Source organism: Bos grunniens, chromosome 4, assembly GCF_055505025.1.
Source record: "Bos grunniens cultivar Pamir isolate PY7600 chromosome 4, Bosgru_T2T1.0, whole genome shotgun sequence".
NCBI classification, from domain to species: domain Eukaryota; kingdom Metazoa; phylum Chordata; class Mammalia; order Artiodactyla; family Bovidae; genus Bos; species Bos grunniens.
Window position 1 is genome coordinate 108,191,720 of NC_141168.1, and position 24,797 is coordinate 108,216,516.

The 24,797-nt window shown below is 38.4% G+C and overlaps 1 protein-coding gene across 1 annotated transcript in view; it reads left to right on the plus strand.

The window, feature by feature from the left end:
- SGCE (sarcoglycan epsilon) overlaps positions 1-24,797 on the plus strand; it is a 185,920-nt gene that overhangs the window by 18,229 nt on the left and 142,894 nt on the right. The window contains exon 3 of the mRNA XM_086397835.1: positions 7,722-7,807. Within this exon, the coding sequence (XP_086253961.1) occupies positions 7,803-7,807 (5 nt within the window). The 5' untranslated portion in view covers positions 7,722-7,802. The remainder of the gene's footprint in view (positions 1-7,721; positions 7,808-24,797) is intronic.

Sequence of the window (24,797 nt, forward strand, 5' to 3'; positions counted from 1 at the left end):
CTACCACAAACCTTAGAAAACACTCCCTGCTGTTAAAAGTATCTGCATTGATGCCAGGGTTTTGTTATAGATGACCCCTTTGTAGGCACATTTCCCACAAAGATCAAGGGAAGTTTTTCTTCTTCCAATGGTTTGACCACAGAATAAGAAATCTCCAGCATGTTCTGGAGTGTCTTTTTTTAGCCAGCTGCAATGACTTGCTGTTCAAGTCCCTTTGGTTCTTTTTTTGTTTTTGTATTTATTTTTTATTTCACTTTATTTTGGCCCCACCACACAACATGTGGGATGCTAATTCCCTGACCAGGGATCGAACCTGTGCTCCTCGTAGTGAAGCGTGGCGTCTTAACCACTGGACCACCAGGGAGGTGCCCCAGGTCCTTCTGATTGCAGGGCACTGTCCCATCTCCACTGCTTTGCTCTGGTGACAGTCTTGCAGGGTCCTGTTGCCTATACTGGCCTCTGCTGGTGCAACCCCACATTTTCTGGCCATTCCTTCTCTTAGGCAAAAAAGGTCATCCACAGTCCTTGCAGATTTATTTAACAAATATTTAATAAACATTAGTCTTCCTTATACTGATCCCTTCCTTTATGACTCAACCGAGTCTGCAAACACTGGACTTAGTAGTAGGGACACTATGACTCGGAATACCACTTATCTCTTACTCATTTGAAATCTTAGGATGGATAAATAATAGAAAAAGTAAAACCAAAAGCTTTTTTTTGAAGAAATCAAGAACATTCATAAAATTCTGAGTGGTGAAGGGTCATGTGCTTGTATTCAGTTGTATCCAACTCTTTGCAGCCCTTTGGACTATAGCCCATGAGGCTCCTCTGTCCAAGGGATTTTTCAGACAACAATACTGGAGTGGCTTGCCGTTTCCTCTTCTAGGGGATCGTCCCAACCCAAGGATTGAACCCACATATCCTGTGTCTCCTGCATTGCAGGAGAATTCTTTACCCACGGAAGCCCCGATAGTACTCTATAAAAAGAACTTTACCTAGAGGTGTGGGATGGGGTGGTAGGACCAAGTCTCAAGAGGGAGAGGATTTATGTATTCTTATGACTGATTCATGCTTTTGCACAGCAGAAAATAACACAACATTGTAAAGCAATTATCCTCCAGTTAAAAATAAATAAATAAAAGACTTTAAAAAGCAGTCCCTTACTGGCAAGGTATTTCCTGATTTCAGAGATGAAGTCATGGAACCAATCCAGAAAAAGTGTTCTCATTGTCCAGGGTTGGTTGTTGTACAACAAAAAGTCTGGCAGTTGGTACTTAATCTTTTCCTTTCAGGGCTCAGGGGTTAGCTTTATAGATAAGACCAGTCCTGATCATAAACCTGACTGCATTTGCACAGAACAGTAGAGTTAGCTTATCCCTTCCTGCCTTGAATCCTAGTGCTCACTTCTTTGTCTTGCTAGTAAATGTGGCATTTTCCCTCCAGAATATGGTGCCTTGTGTGAGCTAAAAACCCTCAGATTTTCTTGATGGCATCTGCGAACTTGTCTGCTGCTTCTTGGTGGACAGAAGTTGCTTCTCCTGTTATTTTGACTGTTATTAGCTAAACTTCTTTATCAAATTATCAAACCATCCTTTGCTGGCATTAAATTCTCCAGCTTTAGATTCTTCACCTTCTGTTTGCATTAAGTTGTCATATAATGACTTTACTTTTTCTCAAATCATATTAGAGTCTCTAGGTGCTGTGCTGTGCCTAGTCGTTCAGTCGTGTCCAACTCTTTGTGACCCCATGGACTGAAGCCCGCCAGGTTTCACTGTCCATGGAATTCTCCAGGCAAGAATACTGCAGTGGGTTGTCATGCCCTCCTCCAGGGGATCTTCTCAACCCAGGTATCAAACCCAGGCCTCCTGCATTGCAGGTGGATTCTTTACTATCTGAACCACCAGGGAAGCCCAAGAATACTGGAGTGGGTAGCCTATCCCTTCTCCAAGGTATCTTCCCAACCCAGGAATTGAACTGAGGTTTCCTACCTTAGAGGTGGATTCTTTACCAGCTGAGCTACCAGGGAAGCCCAGAGTCTATAGATATGCCTTTCTTATTAGCAAGCCTGCACCCACATAAAAGATGCATTTTCAATATGAGATTAAAAAATACTTTGCATAAAGTGCAAGGATTTTATGCCTGCTAACATAGCTACAGCAGCAGCTTCACAATTTGTCCTTTTCTTGTTTTTTTACAGTGGTCTTTACACAAGATTCATTTATCTTGAAATGGTGGGTAACTGTAGCTGTAGACCTCAATCTACAATACATTTCAAGCAACTCACTTTTACCTTATAATGTCATAACTTTTCTCTGGTTCTTGGGAGCGCTTCCAGAATCACTAATGGTACTTCTTATGGGTCCCACGGTGTCATTCAAGGTTTATGGTATTACACCAAACATGATGGAAAATATAGAATTATGAGAGAGAACTTTTTACTGTGATACACAGTTTCTTAGAGAGATGAATTGCTCACAAGGAAATGATTAGCATCAGACTGTGTTTTATTAATAAATGGATACTCATAACACTTGGCTCACCACAATAGCCAAAAAGTGATGGCTACAAAATTATTACAGTAGTACAGTATGTACTATCGTTAATTTTATGCAGTTATGATTTAATACTGTATCTTTACACTTGTTTATGTTTTCCTCAGTGTGTAGTCTGTGAGTGTCGTGTAAAGTTTTGGTAAATTTTAAACTTTTATAATAGATTTGTATATATTTTTATGGTATTAAATGATAAAATAGTATGTTTGTGTTTTGTATGCATTCACCACATACCTTATTTTTAGTAATATTTGATATATCTAGACTATGCAATTCATCTGCAAGTTTTTTCTAATTGTCACACACAAAAAAATTCCAATATATTCACTGGAAAACAGTTACATATAAGTGGATCTATGAAGTTCAAACCTGGGTTCAGGGGTTGACTGTACAAAGAAAACTCCAGGCTCAGAGTGGATCAGTGGTAAGTTTAGTAAGCATTTAAGAGTAAAATAGTTCTAATTCTAGACAACTCTTTCAGAAAAGAGAGTAGAAAAGTTTTATCAGCTTGTTTTATGTGACTAGGATTATCCTCATACCTAAACCAGAAGAAAATGTTATGACGAAAGGAAACTATGGAACATTATCCTTCATAAACATAGCCACAATATCCTGAACACAACACTGAGCCCTCTTTGGGTTGGATGAAGTTATTTACATTTTTTATTTAGATTTGGCCAATGGTTTGTTTTGATTTGGCAGATTCTTTACCACTACCACCACCTGGGGAGCCCACATGATTATGAATAGAGTGTGTGTCTCTCACTTCTCTGCTGAAGCATTTATTGCTGAATAAAACTCTCCAAAACCGTTTTGTCCTTCTCCTACACTCCAGAAGCAACTTTTGAGATTGTGGTTGTTGGAGGATGGAGGAAACAAGAAGTGCCCACCAAACTAAAAAAGGCATCTTGAGAACAAAAAGCTGCCTTCCTGCAAGGCAGGCTGCTGCTGCTGCTGCTGCTAAGTCGCTTCAGTCGTGTCCGACTCTGTGCGACCCCATAGACGGCAGCCCACCAGGCTTTCCCGTCCCTGGGATTCTCCAGGCAAGAACACTGGAGTGGGTTGCCATTTCCTTCTCCAGCTCCATACAATCAATGGATCAGTTTGTTACAGGGTAATTTACTCCCTGGTAGGATCAAGCGGATCATGATCCAGGAGTGTTCACAGCTGCACTCCACACTGCAGGGGCTACTGGGACAGCTTTACAGTTAACCTAGGGTATGTGGATACATTCTTGGAAACAGGAAGTGCATTCCTAAGTCAAGATTTATGAATGGATAATTAGCCTCATGGGGGCTGGGAATATTCAATGAGGGACTTCATCATTGTTTAGGGACTAACAAAATATAGAAGCCACCTGGTTCTAACGATTATTAAATGGTATCTATTAACTGCAAAGCCCTTGATGACAGAGAAGTATTTTACCGCACGGCACAGTCCTGGGTAGGGTCGATAGAAGGATAGGAGGAACATTTGCACAGGCCCAGGAAGGCATCAGTTTTGTTAACAGCCATGGAGTAGCTATTCTCTGAAATGAGATTGTAGCTAAAGCAGAACCTCTAGGTCATCTGCAAAGGCCATGTTGTGTGAGAAAAACAAAAAACAAAAACAACCTTTTCATTGTGTGTTATCAGTAGCCATCCCATGTTGCTGCTGTGGAGTATTCTGTGTTGTGGTTATATTCATTTAATTATTCGCCTGTTAAAGGACAAGTGAGTTATTTCCAGTTTGGGACTATCACAAATAAAACTGCCATTTGTACTTTGTGGGGAAAGAAAAAGATAAACCTTTTTTGTATGAAACTCTTGAGATTTGGGAGTTGTTTGTTAAAGCAACATAACTTATACTATCCCGGCTGATGGAATGTGTATGTATGTCCCTTCTAAGTGCCATTTCTGTTAGATCTATATTAGTGTTACTGTAGTATGTTGTCAAGAGTTTAATGTATTTTCAATAAACTTTCACCGACTTAATAAAATTTGAGGTCCTGATGGATCTGAACCCCCAGGTGGTGAAAACACTTAGAAGGTGCACAGTAAAGGAAATCATCAACAAAACAAAACAAAAACTCTCCTGAATGGGAGAAATATTTGCAAATGATATGATTATAAAGGGTTAACATCTAAAATATATAAACAGCTCATGCAACTCAACATTATCAACAACAACAAAAAAAACACAATTAAAAATAGAGACATTTTTCTAAAGAAGACATACAGATATAAAGATGCTCAACATTGCTAATCATCAGAGAAATGCAAGTCAAAACTGCAATGGATATCGCCTCCTACCTGTCAGAATGGCCATTATGAAAAAAATAACAAATATTGGTGAGGATATGGAGAAAAGGAAACCCTCCTGCGCTGCCACTGGAAATGTATATCTGTACAGCCACTATGGAGGAAATCATGGGCTTTTCTCAAAAACTGAAACTAGTACTACCAGATGACCCAGCAGTTTCACTCCTGCATCTATATCTGAAAAAGATGAAGACACTAATTAAAAAAGATATATGTATGCAGTGTTCATAGCAGCATTTATTTACCATTGCCAAGGTATGAACGCAGTCTGAGTATCCACCAATAGGAAAATGGAGATACACACACATACACACATGCATGGTGCACTATCAGCCAGAAAAAGGAATATAATTTTGCCATTTGCAGCAACATGGAAGGACTTGGAAGGTATTATGCCAAGTAATACGTCAGACAAAGAAAGATAAATGCTGTAGGGTTATCACTCACATGTGCAATCCAACATATACAACAAACTAGTGAAGATAATAAAGAAGCAGACTCAGATACAGAGATCAAGCTAGTGGTTACTACTGGGGAGAGGGAAGGTGGGGGTAAGATAGGGGTTGCGTATTAAAAGGTACAAATTACTGTGTATAAAATAAGCTACAAGGATATACTATACAACACAGGGATTACAGCCAATATTTTATAATAACTATATAAGTGGATCATAACCTTTAAAAATTATTAACTACTATCTTATACTCCTGAAATGTATATAATGTTGTATATCAACTATACCTCAACTGAAAAAACAAAACATTTGGAAAGGAAAAAAAGAAAACACATAGAAGAGAGCAAAAGAGATGAGTTGAAGTTTTTCATTGATTCTGGGAGACTACAAAATCCATTTTACCTTCTTATTTCTTCCAGTCATATTTCTTGTTCTTCCTTATTGCTCTGTGTAACCAATGCCCAAGTATCCAGTTTGGCTTTATTATTCTTACTTTCATTTGTGCCTTGATGTTTCCTACACACTTCCTTCTATGTCTACCTAGATAACTTCTAAATCAGTTTCCCCATAAGGGACATTATTCCTAAATTTGAGAATTGGTGAAAGATTTATGGGTCTTAGCCTCCTAGTTTTTGCAGTTGTCATGTATGGATGTGAGAGTTGGACCAGAAAGAAGGCTGAGCACTGAAGAATTGATGCTTTTGAACTGTGGTGTTGGAGAAGACTCTGAAGAATCCCTTGGACAGCAAGGAGATCCAACCAGTCCATCCTAAAGGAAATCAGTCCTGAATATTCATTGGAAGGACTGATGCTGAAGCTGAAGCTCCGATACATTGGTCACCTGATGAGAAGAGCTGATTCATCTGAAAAGACTCTGATGCTGGGAAAGATTGAAGGCAGGAGGAGAAGGGCACAGCAGAAGATGAAATGGTTGGATGGCATCACCAACTCAATGGACATGAGTTTGAGCAAGCTCTGGGAGATGGTGAAGTACTGGGAAGCCTGGCGTGCTGCAGTCCATGGGGTAGCAAGAAGTCAGACACGACTGAGCGACTAAATAACAACAATAACCTCCTAGTTATGCTTTATCCTCATTATTCATAGATTCCTTATTTGCAAATTTTTCTACTCACTAAAATTTATTTGTGACCCCCAAATCAATACTTGCGTCACTTCTGCGCTCATTCATGCACAGAATGGTGGAAATTTTGAGTCATCTGACATGAATGATCCCAACTGACGTTAAATGTGGTGTTCCCATGTCGTCTTCTTTTTGCAATCTATTTAATGCCACATCTTATGCTCTTTTGTGGTTGTGTGTGTGTGTGTGTGATTTTGCTGTTCCAAGTCGTCCCTAAGCATCGTGCTGACGCACTGTCTGGTGTTTCCTAAGCACAAGAAAATTGTGATGTGCCTTATGAAGAATGTATGTGTTCTAGATAAGCTTTCAGGCATGAGTTATGGTGTTGTTAGCTTCAAGTTCAATGTTAATGATCAGCAGCGTCTATGAAATAGGGTGTCCTTAAGCAGAAGTATGTTTAAAACAAGGTTATATATTTGTCAGTTGACAAATGTGTCATGGTCAGATGTTGTTGTTGTTCATGTCATATCTGACTCTTTGTGCCCCATGGACTGCAGCATGCCAGACTTCCCTGTCCTTCACCATCTCCCAGAGTTTGCTCAGATTCATGTCCGTTGAGTCGAGACCTAATCTTTTAAGATTAGCAGGGAACTAGGAGGAAAAGGGGACGACAGAGGATGAGATGGCTGGATGGCTTCACTGACTCGATGGACGTGAATTTGAGTGAACTCTGGGAGATGGTGATGGACAGGGAGGCCTGGTGTGCTGCGATTCATGGGGTCCCAAAGAGTCGGACACGACTGAGCGACTGAACTGAATTCAACTGAATCTTATATTTCTCCTAGGAGCAATGGCTCAGTATCTGCTAATGCAATGTTCACAAGGATTTTTTTGGAACATTACCATGAATAAAGAGAAACAACTGTATTTTCTTCTGAGAATCCCCTTGTGTCTCATATAAAACATACTTGAAAAAGCTTACACACTTCTCAAAAGATAAAAATACTCCTCATTTTTTACAATTGACTTGTAATACATACTCAAAAATGTTCAAAAGTTCACTGATTTTAAGACAGAGTTAATTGATTTTTTAATATATGTATACACTTGAGAAACTACTAACTATATCAAGATATGTGCTAAGTCGCTTCAGTCTTGTCTGATCTGTGTGACCCTACGGACTGTAGCCCACTAGGCTTCTCTGTCCATGGGATTCTCCAGGCAAGAATACTGGAGCGGGTTGCCGTGCCTTCCTCCAGGGGTCTAGACCTAGGGATCAAACCTTTGTCTTTTTACATCTCCTGTATTGGCAGATGATTCTTTACCACTAGGGCCACCTTGGAAGCCCAGATCAAGGTACAGGACACTCCAATAAAGCTCCCTCACGTCCCTGCTCAGGCAATATCCCATACATGAGGTAAGCATTATTCTGACATCTATTACTATTTGTTTTTTGGACTGCATGTAAATAGGATCACACTGAATACATACTTTTGTGTCCAACATATATTATAAATATAACATCTGTGTTAATGGTTGTATTTATCGGTAATGCACTTATTATGTATTACTCCATGTATGAATTAATCCAAATATGTGTATCCATTTCCCAGTCCATAGCCATGTTTGAGGCTATGATGAACAAAAATGCTTTGAACATTCTTGTGCATATATTTTGGTGGACATATGGATTTATTTTTCATGAATAAATACCTAGAACTGTACCTGTTGAATGTTCCTACATCATAGGATAGATGTGGGCTAAACACTGATAGTTTTCTTAAATGGTTAAATAGTTTTCCTCCCATCAGCAATGTATGAGGCTTTCAGTTACCACATGTTCACCAACATCTGCTGTACATATTTTTTTGTATATATTTTAATCATTACGAGTATGAATATTCTCTCATTGTGGTTTTAATTTGCATTTCCCTAAAGACTAATAATAATATTGGTCATTTAATAATATTTATTAGTTTAATTAATTCACTGGGTTTTGTGTTCTATTTAAGAATTACTGTTTATTCCAATATCATGGAAGTATTCTCCTATGTTATATCCCAGAAGCACTACTACTTTAAATTTAGGGCTTTTGAAAATGGGTAGGGATTTCCAACTGGTCCAGCAGTATTCACTGGAGAGACAAATCCTTTCCGTTTTGAAATTTAAATGAAATAAATGCTTGTCTTAAATCAATTACTCATATTTGTATGGTCTGTTTCCATACACTTTTCTATTCCATTTGATTCTTTATCTATCTCTTTTACTAATAAAACATTTCTTAATGGTTACAACTTTCTGCTGCTGCTGCTGCTTAAATCGCTTCAGTCGTGTCCAACTCTATGCGACCCCATAGACGGCAGCCCACCAGGCTCCTCTGTCCCTGGGATTCTCCAGGCAAGAACACTGGAGTGGGTTGCCATTTCCTCCTCCAATGCATGAAAGTGAAAAGTGAAAGAGAAGTCGTGTCCGACTCTTAGTGATCCCATGGACTGCAGCCTACCAGGCTCCTCCATCCATGGGATTTCCCAGGCAAGAGTACTAGAGTGGGGTGCCATTGCCTTCTCCTTACAACTTTCTAGTAAGTCTTAAAATCTGTTAGTGTATGCCTTACATCGTTGTCATTTTCAAAATTTTCTTAAATATTCTAGATCTCTGTGGGTTCCCATAAATTTGAAAATCAGCTTTACAGTTTCCTGTGGAAATTTACTTCTTGTATTGGAATTATGATAAACTGAATTCAGTTGCATTGAATATTTAAATAGTTTTTCTAGTAACTAAGATCTTAAAAATAAATATTGTCTATGGATATTTATTAAGACATCTAAGATTGTTATTTGAGTAGTAGTCACAAAGCTACAGAGAACTTTTGGGGGGAGAGGTGCATGATTATTTCTAAAGCAAAGAAAATTGAAACCTGGACTAAAACATAAGCCTTGAAAGTAAAATTATAACCAAACAGAGAGTGAGAACTTAAAAGAGATTTACTTCCACAGAGATCTGAGTTTTTATTTCAAGGGGGTGACTCCTGGAGCCAGGAAGATAAAAATCTTGATTATTAACTCAGAGATGCTTGCCTTATCTTCCCCTAAACACATTACATTCTAAAAGGTAGTTACTCCCTTTCTCTTTTCAAGGAATGTTTATAATAGGGAACTAGGTCTTCTATTCTCTCAGAAGGGAAAGTCATATAGCTATCTTTCTCCTGATTAAATGTCCAGCTTTGTATTTTCATGGTTCTTTAGCCTACAGTACAGACCCCAGTGGGCTACCCTGGTGGCTCTGTGGTAAAGAATCCGCCTGCAGAGGCCGGAGATAAGGGTTCAATCCCTGGGTCAGGAAGATCCCATGGAGAAGGGAATGGCCATCCACTCCAGTATTCTTGCCTAGAGAATTGCATGGACAGAGGAGCCTGGTGGGCTACAGTCCATGGGTCACAAAGAGTCAGACATGACTGAGGGACTAACAGTTTTCAACCATAATTAGATGGAAATAAAATCAGTATTTTTATCCCTCTCAGTGAGTTATTTCTCTTATTGTCAGATGTCCAGCTTTAACTCTAGTAATGCTACTTGTATTAAAGTTTACTTTGTCCTGTATAACATAGGCATGTCAGCTCTTTCTTGGTTAATATTCCCATGTTACACATTTTTTCATTCTTTTTCTTTCAACTTATCAATTTTCATATTTTTAAGTGTGTCTATTGTGAATAGAATATCAGTTCAGTTCAGTTTAGTTGCTCAGTCATGTCCGACTCTTTGCAACCCCATGAATCGCAACACGCCAGGCCTCCCTGTCCATCACCAACTCCCGGAGTTCACTCAGACTCACGTCCATCGAGTCAGTGATGCCATCCAGCCATCTCATCCTCTGTCATCCCCTTCTCCTCCTGCCCCCAATCCCTCCCAGCATCAGAGTCTTTTCCAATGAGTCAACTCTTCGCATGAAGTGGCCAGAGTACTGGAGTTTCAGCTTTAGCTGAAAAGTTTACCATTTTGTGAATAATTCAGAAATCTTTCACTAGTTTAATTATATTGAAAAATCTCTTGCCCTCATTCAATTACCAACATACATTTCACTTCTACATTTGTTATATCCACTGAAAGACATTGATGTTATTCATGATTTAAACAGACAGTCTTTTATATTTACCCACATTCATGCCTCCTTGGATACTTTCCATTCCTTTCTATTGTTCAGTGCTTCCATCTGACATCAGTTTATTTCAGCCTGAATAATTAATTGCAGCATTTCCTGTACTGTGTGTGGATAATTATTTCAGTTTTCGTTTGTCTCTAAGCATCTTTATCTCATTTTGAATGATATTTTGCTGACTATGAAATAGTAAATTATTAGCTTTTTTTCCTGAAGCACTTTAAAGATGTCGCTTATGTCGCAATGTCTTCTTCCATTGAATTCTTTAGGAAAGTTATCTGTCAGCTCTTTCCTATTACTGCACAGCGATGGGTCTTTCTCCCTGGCTGGTTTTCTGAGATGCTCCTCGCTTCTGCTTTCAGCAGTTTCACTGTCGTGTGCCTCGTGTGTGGTTTTCTTTACCTTGCTCGAAACTTCCTGCAGTTCTTACATCTGTGTGTTTATACATATCACTAGTTGAAGAAAATTCCTGGATATCACTTCCAATATTGTTTCTGCCTCGTTTTCCCTCTTCCTCTCTTTCCCACCTGGGTCCCCAGTTACTAAATATAAACTACTGGAGTCCTTTTTTCACTTGGCTGTTTTTCAGTCATTTCACTGTTAGTGAATAGAAACACAACTGACATCGGTATGTTGATTTTATATCCTACAAATTTACTGAATTCATTAATTAGTTCTAACAGTTTTTTGGTTGTCTTAGGGTTTTCTATATATAAAATCCTGTCATCTGAAAATAAAGAAAAATTTACTTTTCTTTTCTAATTTGGATAACTTTTTTTTCTTTTATCTTACCTGATTGCTCAAGCTAAAATTTCTAGTGCTTTGTTAAATAAGGGTGGTGAGAATGGGTACCCTTATCTTGTTCCTGATCCCAGAGGAAAAGCTTTCAAAATTTTACCACTGAGGATGGAATATGTGGCTTTTCCTATATGGTTTTTATTACATTGAGGTATGTTCCTTCTATACTCAATTTGTTGAGGGTTTTATCATTAAAGGATGTTGCATTTTATCAAATGCTTCTTTCTGCATCTGTCGAGAAGGATGACTTTTATCTTTCCTTCTTTTAATATGGTTACCACATCCCTTCTTTTAATGTGGATACAACATTTAATATGGTTTATATATGTTGAATTATCCTTTCATCCCAAGAATAAATCCCACTTGATCATGATGTATGATCCTTTTAATGTGTTGTTGAATTCAGTCTGCTAATATATTTTACAAAGAAGGCACACAACTGGCCAACAGATACATAAAATAATACCAATGTCACTAATCATCCACACCTGTTAGAATAGCTATCATCAAAAATATAAGAGATAACAAGTGTGGTCAAGGATGTAGAGAAAAGGGAACCCTTGTGAACTGTTGATAGGAATGTAAATCAGTTCAGACACTATGGCAAACAGAATGGAGTTTCCTTAAAAACATTAAAAGTAGAATTACCAAATGATTCAGCAATCCTACTTCTAGGTATGTATCGAAAAGAAATGAAATAAGATATTGAAAAGATGCCTATACCTCCTGTGTTCACTGCAGCATTATTCACAACAGTCAAGATAAGGAAAAACCTAAGTGTCTGTCAACGGATAAATAGATATAGACATATAAGAGAATGTTATTCAATCATGAGAAAGAAGGACTGATGCTGAAGCTGAAGCTCCAATACTTTGGCCATCTGATGTGAAGAACTGACTCGTTAGAAAAGACCCTGATGCTGGGAAAGATTGGGGTCAGGAGGAGAAGGGGACGACGGAGGATGAGATGGTTGGATGGCATCACCAACTCAATGGACATGAGTTTGAGCAAGCTCTGGAAGATGATAGTGAAGGACATGGAAGCCTGGAGTGCTGCAGTTCATGGGGTCGCAGAGAGTTGGACACGACTGAGCGACTGAACAACAACAACACGAGAAAGAAGGAAATCCTGCCTCTTGAGTCAACATGGATCGACCTTGAGGGCATTGTGCTAAGTGAGATAAGTCAGAGAAAGATAAATTAAATATGATATCACTTATCTGTGGAATTTTAAAAAGTTATACAAACAGAGAGTGGAATGGTGGTTACAGGAACCAGGGACAGAGGAATTATGGAGATAATGGTCAGAGGTTACAAACTTTCAGTTATAAGAGGAATAAGTTCTGGAGATCTAATGCACAGCGTGGTGATTATAGTCAACAATACTGCTTTATTCCTTGAAGTAGCTAAGAGACTAGATCTTAATCGTTCTAGTGAACAATTAACACTAATTGTGTGATGTGATGGGGGCATTGGCTAATGTTACAGTGGCAATCATACTGCAATATAGAGTTGTGTCGAATCAACACACCTTAAACTTACACAACAGTATGTCAATTATATCTCAATAAGATTGGAAAAAAATTGGATGCTTATCTGAATAAAACATCCAAAAAGTCAGAGTTTAGAATCTAGTCAAAATTACAGAACCCACACATTAATAACTGTCAACCATACTTACAAAGCAACAACAAAATGGATGCTAATTCATGGAAAGTATTAAAGCACGTGAGACTTTGATTAAATTGAGCAGAACTCAATCAAGGAGATTTAGACCAGATATTCATAGTGGCAAGAGGAAGAAGTTCCTTCAGATTGGAAGAAGAGCTTGAACTGAGAGAGAAAACAAGGTAGATACAGTCTCATGTGCTTTAGAGCAACAGGAAGACTGGACAGGTCATGCTTTTTTCCTGGGAAGCTATAGTCTTTGCACTCAACACTTGTGTATTTGTGCTCTCCATTTCATGGGCAACATGCCTTGGTACTGGTTTTAAAAAAATCCAATATGTTTATTATGATTCTTGCAAATGTAGTTGCTGTTGTCAGTTTCTACCCATCCTCCCCACGTTCCACTGCCAAGCAGCTTTACCTCCAGGTTTGCTTATGTGTTTTCTCCATCAGTTTGGTTTTGGACGCTCTGCTTGCAGCCGCCCTAATTCTGTACAAAATACAGACACCATTTAGCAATATTTCCCTCCTTTGGCCTGATACATGTTCCCACAAGCTGGTTCCTTATGCTGTGAATCCATCTTTTCAGTGTGAGCAGACTGGCTTCATATCAAGACCTTAATATAGTTTTTTTCTTAAGACAGTGAACATGAAGGGCTTTGAGTGGGCTTCAGTCTAGGACAGGACCATTTCAGCTTCATGGCTCCACACAGACTCCACCTTCAGGACTCTGTGATGTAGCGAACTTGCCTTGTGGACTTTATTACTGGGGCTTGGCTGGACTTAGCTTTCTTAAATTCATCTACTCCTAGCTTGGCCTTATACCAACAATGTAGCCACCTGTCAGCCCCTTGTGACTTCATTGAATGATCAGGAGAAATTGGTCTTATACAATTGTTTTATTTGTCTTCTTACCTATCGTGACTCATATGGTTTGAAAGCTGAATGCTGGAAGCAAATCTAAGTCTATTTGTCTATTTTTGCATTTGTTTATGGATTTTATATAAGACAAATTTTGAAATGTAAAGGTAAGCACAAATGTAGGTGTTAATTATTGCATACATTTTAGTCATGCTAATGAAAACATGTGTACTAACACATTATGCAAAGTAACAAATTTATTTAACACAATAGCAATCATTCTGAAGTACTGAGGCATTTTTTAAAAGCACAGCTCTTGCTAACAAAGCCTCAGAAGTCATGTAGCATCTTTCCTGACACATTCTATTCACAGACAATGGCTCTCCTGGGTCGAGTAGAAGAATCACAGGATCCTTTTCATGGGAGAAGTCAAAGAATTCATTTTTGTCAAAGAATTTGGGTAAATGTTTTAAAATCACCATAATCACTGACTCTGTCCAAAATCCAGGTATGATTTTAGTTTAGTCCAATTCTTCACCTATCTCTTTAATGACAACCTGACTGGGCTGCTATAATAAATACTAGCGACCATGTGGTTTAAACAATAGATGTTGATTTCTTACTGTTCTGGAAGCAGGAAAGTCCGAGATGCTAGCAGATTCGGTTCTCATAAAGGCTCACTTCCTGCCTGGCAGGAGGCTGCCTTTTTGCTGGATGCTGGAGAGATGAAGCTGATGTCTATTCCTCTGCTTATAAGGGCGCAAACCCCATCATAGGGGCCCCACCCTCATTGTCGTTCAGTCACAAAGTTGTGTCCAACTCTTTGCGACCCCTTGGACTACAGCACACTAGGCTGCTCTGTCCTTTACTATCTTCCAGAGTTTGTACAAACTCATGTCCACTGAGTCAGTGATGCCATCCAACCATCTCATCCTCTGTCATCCCCTTCTCCTCCTGCTTCAGTCTTTCCCAGCCTCAGGGTCTTTTCCAGTGAGTCGGCTCTTCACATCACATGGCCAAAGATTTGGAGCTTTAGCTTCAGAATCAGTCCTTCCAATGAATATTCAGGTTTGATTTCCTTTAGGATTGACTGGTTTGATCATTTTGCTGTCCAAGGGACTCTCAAGAGTCTTCACCCTCATGGCCATATCTAAATCTGATTACCTCCCTAATCCCCACATCCTCACCCCCATATCATTGCATTGGGAGTTAGGGTTTCAACATATGAATTTAGGGGTGGGGGACACACCCAGTCCATAAAACAACCTTTCCATGTGACATTGCAGTACCTTCCACTCCTCCATGGGGTACTTTTCCTGCCCATTGACTTTGTCCATGAACATGCAGACTTGCTTTGGCTAAAGATACCTTACAAAGTAACACAGACAAAATGTGATATGTTCTTGAGTCATAAAACTGCTTTTCAGTTCAGTTCAGTCGCTCAGCTGTGTCCAATTCTTCGTGACCCCATGAATCGCAGTACGCCAGGCCTCCCTGTCCATCACCAACTCCCGGAGGTCACTCAGACTCACATCCATCGAGTCAGTGATGCCATCCAGCCATCTCATCCTCTGTCGTCCCCTTCTCCTCCTGCCCACAATCCCTCCCAGCATCAGAGTCTTTTCCAGTGAGTCAACTCTTTGCATGAGGTGGCCAAAGTACTGGAGTTTCAGCTTTAGCATCATTCCTTGCAAAGAAATCCCAGGGCTGATCTCCTTCAGAATGGACTGGTTGGATCTCGTTGCAGTCCAAGAGACTCTCAAGAGTCTTCTCCAACACCACAGTTCAAAAGCACCAATTCTTCGGTGCTCAGCCTTCTTCACAGTCCAACTCTCACATCCATACATGACCACAGGAAAAACCATAGCCTTGACTAGACAGACCTTTGTTGGCAAAGTAATGTCTCTGCTTTTGAATATGCTATCTAGGTTGGTCATAACTTTCCTTCCAAGGAGTAAGCGTCTTTTAATTTCATGGCTGCAGTCACCATCTGCAGTGATTTTGAAGCCCAAAAAAATAAAGTCTGACACTGTTTCCACTGTTTCCCCATCTATTTCCCATGAAGTGATGGGACCAGATGCCTTTACAACTGGCATTAGGAGAACATTATTCATCTGCTAGCGACCCAATAGGAGGATGAGTGATGTGTAGAGCAGATCCAACCCAGCTGCTACAACATGAAGAAGTACCCTCACCAGCTTGAAGTATTCTAGGGAGATGCAGAACAGCCCAGCAAGCTCCTCTCAGGCTAGCTAGACCCCAGCAAATCTACAAATAAGTACATATTTTAAGCCACCTAGTTTCAGAGTGGTTTGTTATATAGAACCAGTCAACCAAGACAGCAATATTCTTCAGTATATCTTGTGTTCCACAGCAGAATTATGAAATATTTTTATGTGAGTCCTTTATGTTTCCATTCAAGTATAGTCCTGAGATTTTTTGCCTGTGGTGTTACTTTGAGTGAAATATTAACTACTACATTTTAAAATGATAAATAACAAAGCAATTAAAATGTGAATATTAATTTTGTGCTCAGCTACCTTATTGAATTGTCTTAAAATTACTAATATCTTTTTTACATTGATGATAAAACACAATGTTTTATTTTTCATAGAATCTAGCATAATCATCTATACTAAATGGTTATATTTACACATATTTCACTGTATTCAAATATAACACCACAGTTTTTTTGTTCAAAATGCCTTTACCTGTGAGTTTGTTCTTTCAAGTCATCTTTCATGTAACTGGATTATATCCTTAATAAACTTTAAGCAGGCATAATTTATGGGCTTCCCAGGTGGCACTAATGGTAAAGAATCTCACCTGCCAATGCAGGAAATGCTTGAGACAAGGGTTCGATCCCTGAGTCGGGAAGATCCCCTGGAGGAGCTCCTGGCAATCCACTACAGTATTCTTGCCTGGAGAAACCATGGACAGAGCAGCCTGGTGGGCTGCATTCTGTGGGGTCACAAAGACTGGACACAACTGAAGCAACTTAGCATGTGTGCACAGGCGTAAGTTATATGCAATGTAATACACATTTTATGCGTACAGTTTAGTGAGTTTTGACAAATGTATATAACTGGGTAAACACCACTATAATCAAAGATGCAGAAAGTTTTAATTACTCTAAAAGGATCCTTGGAGTTCTTTGAAGTTGAGCTCTATCCTGAATCCCAAAGCATCTACTGATCTCCTTTTTGCCATTACAGATTAATTCTGTCTCTTCTAGTAAATTAGCAAGATGGAATCATACAGTATGTGGTCTTTTGTATCCGGTTTCTTTTGTTCAACATAATGTTTCTGCAGTTCATCTGTATAGCTGTATATATTAGAAGTACTTGTATTATTTGTTTTAACTGCCAAGTAGTATTCCATGTATGAATATATCACATTTTACTCATTTACTAGTCAATGGACATTGGGGATGTTTCCAAATTTGGGCTAGTATTATTATAAGTATTTCTATTTTTATACATCTTATTCTTATTCTTGCATTTCTTTTATGTGGCAGATCAATTCTTTTTGCTACATACCTAACATTAAAATTGGTGGATCATGGGGTAGGTATATTTTTAATATTATTAGAAATTACCAAGCATATTTACAAAATGGGTCTACTGTTATGCATCCCCCCCCAGCAGTTTTCCAGCCATTCTAATGAATATGTAGTACTATCAAGTTGAGGGTTTAATTTCCATTTCTATAATAACTAAAGGATATTGAATGTCTTCTCATATACGTGATGACCCTTCAGACATCTTTGGTGAAATACCTGCTTAAATCTTCTGGTTACTCTTTTATTTGGGTTGTTTGTATTTTTATCAATTAGTAGAACTTATTTATATGTGTCACATGCATGTGTTGTAAATATTTTCTGTTCTGTGCCTTTCCTTTTTCATGTACTTAATGGTGCCTTTGCAAGACCAGCTTAGGGAGACAGTTTTTCATAGGTTTCTCATGTTTGTTTATTTATTGAGAGTAAGTTACTACCTGAACTTTTTTCTAGACTATCTTTTAATGGATATTTGTATAGCAAGTGGCTTTGGAAGCAAGAGATGTTATCTCCTTCCAGAGCAAAAGGCAGGTACATCAACTGTCCGGTATGATAAATGTAATGTCTCCTTCTAGAGCAAAGGGCAGCCATAGAATATTGCACATCATAGAAGACTGAGTTCCCTCCTCTGTAACACACGTTGGCTCAGTGGTAAAGAATCCACATACCAACACAGGAGATGAAGATTTGACCCCTGGTTGCGAAGATCCCCTGAGGGAGGGAATGGCAACCTATTCCAGTATTCTTGCCTGGAAAATTCCATGGAAAGAAGAGCCTGGCAGGTTATAGTCCATGGGTCACAAAGAGTCCAACATGACTGAGCACGCAAGCAAGAATGCACCTCTGTCTTGCAACTAACTGCATGTTCAAATATCCATCTGCCTCATCCCTGTGGGATTTGGGAACAAAGAAAATTGGTGAAAAGATGCTGATAGTCATACTACTTGCTATGCCTTGAGTAATAAAGATTTGACTGAGGAGTCTTGGATGATAGCATATATGAAACTATGGCAGGCTAACACATTACTCTGCAAGTTGGGTAAAATGTAAGATCCTTCACAGTTATTGGCAAGCAGACATCTATAATTTTATGAAGTATACTTATCAATTTTTCCTTTTATAGTCATTTTGTGTGTGTGTTCTGTTAAAGAAACAAATAGCAAGGTGACTGAGATTTTCTTCTAAGATTTGTAATTTAGATTTTATCGCTAGGTTTATGATCTACACTCTGTATGCTCAGTTGCTTTAGTTGTGTCTGGCTCTTTACCACTCCATGGACTGTAGCCCACAGGCTTCTCTGTCCATGAGGTTTTCCAGGCAAGAATACTGGAGTGGGTTACCATACCCTCCTCCAGAGAGTCTTCCCAACCCAGGGACTGAATTCAGGTATCTAACATCTCCTGCCTTGGCCAGCAGTTTCTTTACCGTTAGCAGTTTCTTTACCATTAGCACCACCGGTCTAACATCTATCTCAAGTTAATTTTTGTATATGTTGTAAAGTATGGATAACTTCATTTTAGAAAATAATGAAATCTACTTGTTCTGGCACCATTTTGTAAACAATATTCTTTACCTCTGAATTATCTTGGTACCTTTGTACTAATCAAAGGACCATGGACACATGGGTTAATTTTTGGATTCTCTATCCGTTCTTTTGTCTGTCTATATGTACCCATGTACTACAGTTTGTATACGTCTTGTATGTGGCAATTCAATTTCTCCAACTTTATGATTTTTTTTTTTAGCCCTTCTGGGACTTTTGCTCTTTTATATACATGTTAAAATCATCTTGGCAATTTCTATAAAATCTCTTGCTGTTTCTCATTGGGATTGTATCACATCTGTTTATTAATCTGTGGAAATCTAAATCCAAATATTTAGTCTTCCAATCCATTAACAAAGATATATGTATTTTAGTTACCTTTGATTTTTCTCACCAATGTTTATTAGTTTTCGGTTATACTTCCTTTTGTTATTTGGCTAAATTTATTCCTAATTATTTCATATTTTTAGATGGTATTGTAAATGATATAGGGCTTCTCTGGTGGCTCAGATGGTAAAGACTGCCTGCTATGCAGGAGAGTTTGAAACCTGGGTCAGGAAGATCCCCTGGAGAAGGGAATGGCTACCCACTCCAGTATTCTTGCCTGAAGAATTCCATGGACAGAGGAGCCTGGTGGGCTACAGTCCATGGGGTCGGAAAGAGTTGGACTTGACAGTTTTATAAATTTTATTTTATTGTTCATTTATTTATTGCTAGTACAGAGAAATATGATTGCTGCATCTTGACTCGGGTCATACTGTTTTGCTAATTTCACTTATTAGCTCTAGTGGTTTCATGTAGATTTCTTAGGATTTTCTATATGGATGATCATGTTATCTGTGGATGAAGAAAGTTTACTTCTTCATTACCTATCTATATGCCCTTTGTTTCCTTTTCTTGACTTTTTGCACACTGTGTAGTTTGGGATATTTAATCAGAAATTTAACTTCATTAATAAATATAGGGTTTTCTGACTATTTGGTTCAGGAGTCTGTAAATTTGTTTCTTCTAAAAAAAAAATACACCTCAACCAATTTGGCTTTTCTATTTCTTCTTGAATGTATTTATAAATTATGTTTTTCAATAACTTGTTCATTTCATCTAGGTTATTGAAATTATTGGCATATATTTTTAAAGTAAGGTTTTCATGACTTTGCTATCTTTAGCCATTCTCTTATTTTATTCCTGATATCAGGAAACTGAGTTATCTTTTTCTTTGGCTATTGTTCAATTCAGCTAGGGTTTTAGCAATTTTGTTACCCTTCAGAAACAACTTTTTATTTTGTTAATTTTCTCTATTTTATTTTTTTTAATTTTACTGGTTTCTGCTATTGTTATAATTTTTAACTTAAATAATGCTTAATACTGCTTCTTTTTTTTATAGCTTCTTAATGGAGAATCCTGGATAACAGATATTAGACTTTTCTTTTTTTCTCATGTAAGATCTTAAAACTATAAATTTTCCTCCAAATAATTTCTTTAGTTGCATCCCACAAAATTTATTATATTCTCATTTCATTTTTCCTTAGTTCACATTTTCTAGTTTCCACTGTGAGTTTTTTAGCCCCGTGTTTATTTCATCAATGTTTTGTAGTTTTCTGTACATAAATTTTTCACCTCCATAGGTTTATTCATAAGTCTTTTATTTTTTGGTGCTAGTGTAAATGATATTGTTTTCCTAATTTTCCTTTCATATAGTTAATTGTTAGTGTACAGAAACACAACTGATTTTTGCATGCTCACATTGTATTTTTCAATGTTATTGAATTTATTACTTCTAACAATGTTGTGATGAAGCCTTTAGGATTTTCTATATATATAACATTATGTCTGCAAACAGGGACAATTTTACTTCTCTCTTTCCAATTGTGATACCTGTTTCTTCTTGCTCTCTCTTTTTCTAACTGCACTGACTAGGACTTCTGGTACTATATTGAAGAAAAATAGGAATAATGGGCATCTTTGCCTTGTTCCTAATACTAGAGGAAAAGTCTTAGTTTTTTACCATTGATTAAAATGTCAAAATATATGTCAAAATGTCACATATACCTTTTTTTTTTCTGAGGTATGTTTCAAGTTTGTTGAGAGCTTTTATTATGAAAGAACACAGAATTTTGTCAAATGCTTTTTCTGCGATTATTGAGATGGACATGTGGTTTTACATTTTGTTTTGTTAATGTAGCATATCACATTAATTGATTTTCATACATTGAATCGTCCATCCTTGCATCTCAGCGCTAAGCCTATTTGATCATAGTGTATGATGTTCTTAATGTGCTGTTAAATTCTGTTTGCTAGTAATTTGGCTTGCAGTATTTTGTTAAGAATTTTGGCATCTAAATCCATCAGGGGTATTGACCTGTAGTTTTTTTTTTTTTTTTTTGTGGTGTCTTTTTCTGGCTTTGGCATTAGGGTAATGCTAGCCTCAAACAATGAGTTTGAAAGGGTTCTCTCTCCTGGAGTTTTTTAGAAGAGTCTGATAAGGATTGGTGCTGATACATTACATATTTGGTGGACTTCACCAGTGAAGCCATCTGGTCCCAAACCTTTCTTTGATGGGAGGTTTTAATTATTTATTCCATCCCCACAGTAGTTATGTGTTTCTTCTGATTATATTTTTCATGATTCAGTCTTGGTAGGTTGTGCATTTCTAGGAAGTACCCATTTCTTCCAGGTTGTCCTGTTTGTTGGTATATCGTTGTTCATACTAATCTCATGATTCTTCTTACTTCTGTGGTATCAGTTGGAATGTGTCTTATTTCATTTCTGATTGTTTGTATAAGCTTCCTTTCAGTTTACATATTTAGTTTCTTTTTCAATGGTATCTCAGGGACTTCCCTAGTGGCCCAGTTAAGAATCCACCTTCCAGTGCAGGAGACACAGGTTCAATCCCTGGTCAAGAAACTAAGATCCCACATAGCACAGGCAACTTAGTCCAAGTCCTGCCAGAACAAAAAATCCCACATGGCCTCAACAGATGCTGCAATGAAGGTCCCGTGTGCTGGAAGGCAACGAAGACCCAATGCAGCCAAATAAATAGACAAATACATATGTTTTTTAAATGATACCTCATTTACTTGTAACTTCTGTACATTTGTATTGAAACCATTGTATTTTACATATTTATGATCCAGATATGAAAAAAAAAAATCAGACAAGATCTCTCCCTTTGTGGATCTTGGAATTTATTGGTATGGTTATGATAATGCTTATGTCTCCTGAAATAATATGAACCTATGTCAATGCTAAATTCAATTCTCTTTATTTCCCTTGTTCAAATCCAAACTCAGAAAGCCCAGATAAATTTCCTCTCCTTAATACTGCTTTCTTTCTCTGCCCAATGAATGTCTCCCTTTTTCTTAGGTATTATATTATCATCTGTACCAATGTGCAGGCTTTATATCACACACTCTCAATTTAATTAATCAAATATACTACCAGAGTATATTTATTCTGCATTCTATTACCACTTTGGAACACGTTTTCCACACCGGAATATTTTCTTTGGATCTGTCAAAGAGAGAGCCAAGCATTAAAGTGGTGAAAACAGATTCTATTCAGTAAGAGCTGATGATAGGGGAAAGGGCTGAGCTCCATTCCAATTTGTGCAAAACTGATTGTGTGTTTTAAAGGGATAATGAGGGATCAGGGAAGGAGAGAGCTCAAACTGTGTCAGGGGAGTGGGAAGCTATGAAAAGTTGGGGAAGAGTGTCCATCAGTAGACACGCAATTAGGCCACCTGTCTCTCCTGGCTAGCAATGATGGAAATTAGGATTATACCCTCCCCCAGAAGCTGGGAGACAGAGGTCCTATCCTTTCTAAAGTTTACATTTTGAAAGAATGGCTTTCAGTCCTTGAGAAAGCCACTTCATGATCACAGTAGCCATATACACATATGTCTCAAAGGGATGAATGAAGGATTTATAACTATAAGCTTATTTTTAAGTACATTTTCTAAGGGAGGTGGCAGGAGCCTACTGTCAAGTGTTGGCTAGAACAAACTTGAGTATCTTTTCTTGGGCTTTTTCAGGCAGGAACTCAAAGAAGGGCTGGGTCATTCTAGCACTGTGGCCTTAGGCTGCCAACCAATGGCCTTGAGTGGTTTGGTAAAGTCTTTTAGTGTAGAGGTTTGAAGGAATTGTTACATACTGAGAGTTAAGGTAAGGAGCAGTGACTGCACTTTGCTGGAGCAGCTGTGGAGAGATACCCCATGTCCAAGGTAAGAGAAACCCAAGTAAGGCAGTAGGTGCTGCGAGAGAGCATCAGAGGGCAGACACACTGAAACCATAATCACAGAAAACCAGCCAATCTGATCACATGGACCACAGCCTTGTCTAACTCAGTGAAACTAAGCCATGCCCTGTGGGGCCACCCAAGACATGTGGGTCATGGTGGAGAGCTCTGACAGAATGTGGTCCACTGGAGAAGGGAATGGCAAACCACTTCACTATTCTTGCCTTGAGAACGCCATGAACAGTATGAAAAGGCAAAATGATAGGATACTGAAAGAGGAACTCCCCAGGTCAGTAGGTGCCCAATAGGCTACAGGAGATCAGAAGAGAAATAACTCCAGAAAGAATGAAGGGATGGAGCCAAAGCAAAAACAATACCCAGCTGTGGATGTAACTGGTGATAGAAGCAAGGTCCGATGCTGTAAAGAGCAATATTGCATAGGAACCTGGAATGTCAGGTCCATGAATCAAGGCAAATTGGAAGTGGTCAAACAGGAGATGGCAAGAGTGAATGTTGACATTCTAGGAATCAGTGAACTAAAATGGACTGGAATGGATGAATTTAACTCAGATGACCATTATATCTACTACTGCGGGCAAGAATCCCTTATAAGAAATGGAGTAGCCATCAAGGTTAACAAAAGAGTCTGAAATGCAGTATTTGGATGCAATCTCAAAAATGACAGAATGATCTCTGTTCGTTTCCAAGGCAAACCGTTCAATATCACAGGAATCCAAGCCTATGCCCCAACCAGTAATGCTGAAGAAGCTGAAGTTGAATGGTTCTATGAAGACCTACAAGACCTTTTAGAACTAACACCCCCAAAAAAGTCCATTTCATTATAGTGGACTGGAATGCAAAACTAGGAAGTCAAGAACACCTGGAGTAACAGGCAAATTTGGCCTTGGAATACAGAATGAAGCAGGGCAAAGACTAATAGAGTTTTGCCAAGAAAATGCACTGGTCATAGCAAACACCCTCTTCCAACAACACAAGAGAAGACTCTACACATGGACATCACCAGATGGTCAACACCGAAATCAGATTGATTATATTCTTTGTAGCCTAAGATGGAGAAGCTCTTTACAGCCAGCAAAAACAAGACCAGGAGCTGACTGTGGCTCAGATCATGAACTCCTTATTGCCAAATTCAGACTTAAATTGAAGAAAGTAGGGAAAACCACTAGACCATTTAGGTATGACCTAAATCAAATCCTTTATGATTATACAGTGGAAGTGAGAAATAGATTTAAGGGACTAGATCTGATAGACAGAGTGCCTGATGAACTATGGACGGAGGTTTGTGACATTGTACAGGAGACAGGGATCAAGACCATCCCCATGGAAAAGAAATGCAAAAAAAGAAAATGGCTGTCTGAGGAGGCATTACAAATAGCTGTAAAAAGAAGAACAGTGAAAAGCAAAGGAGAAAAAGAAAGATATTCCCATTTGAATGCAGAGTTCCAAAGAATAGCGAGAAGAGATAAGAAAGCCTTCCTCAGTGATCAATGCAAAGAAATAGAGGAAAACAACAGAATGGGAAAGACTAGAGATCTCTTCAAGAAAATTAGAGATACCAAGGGAACATTAC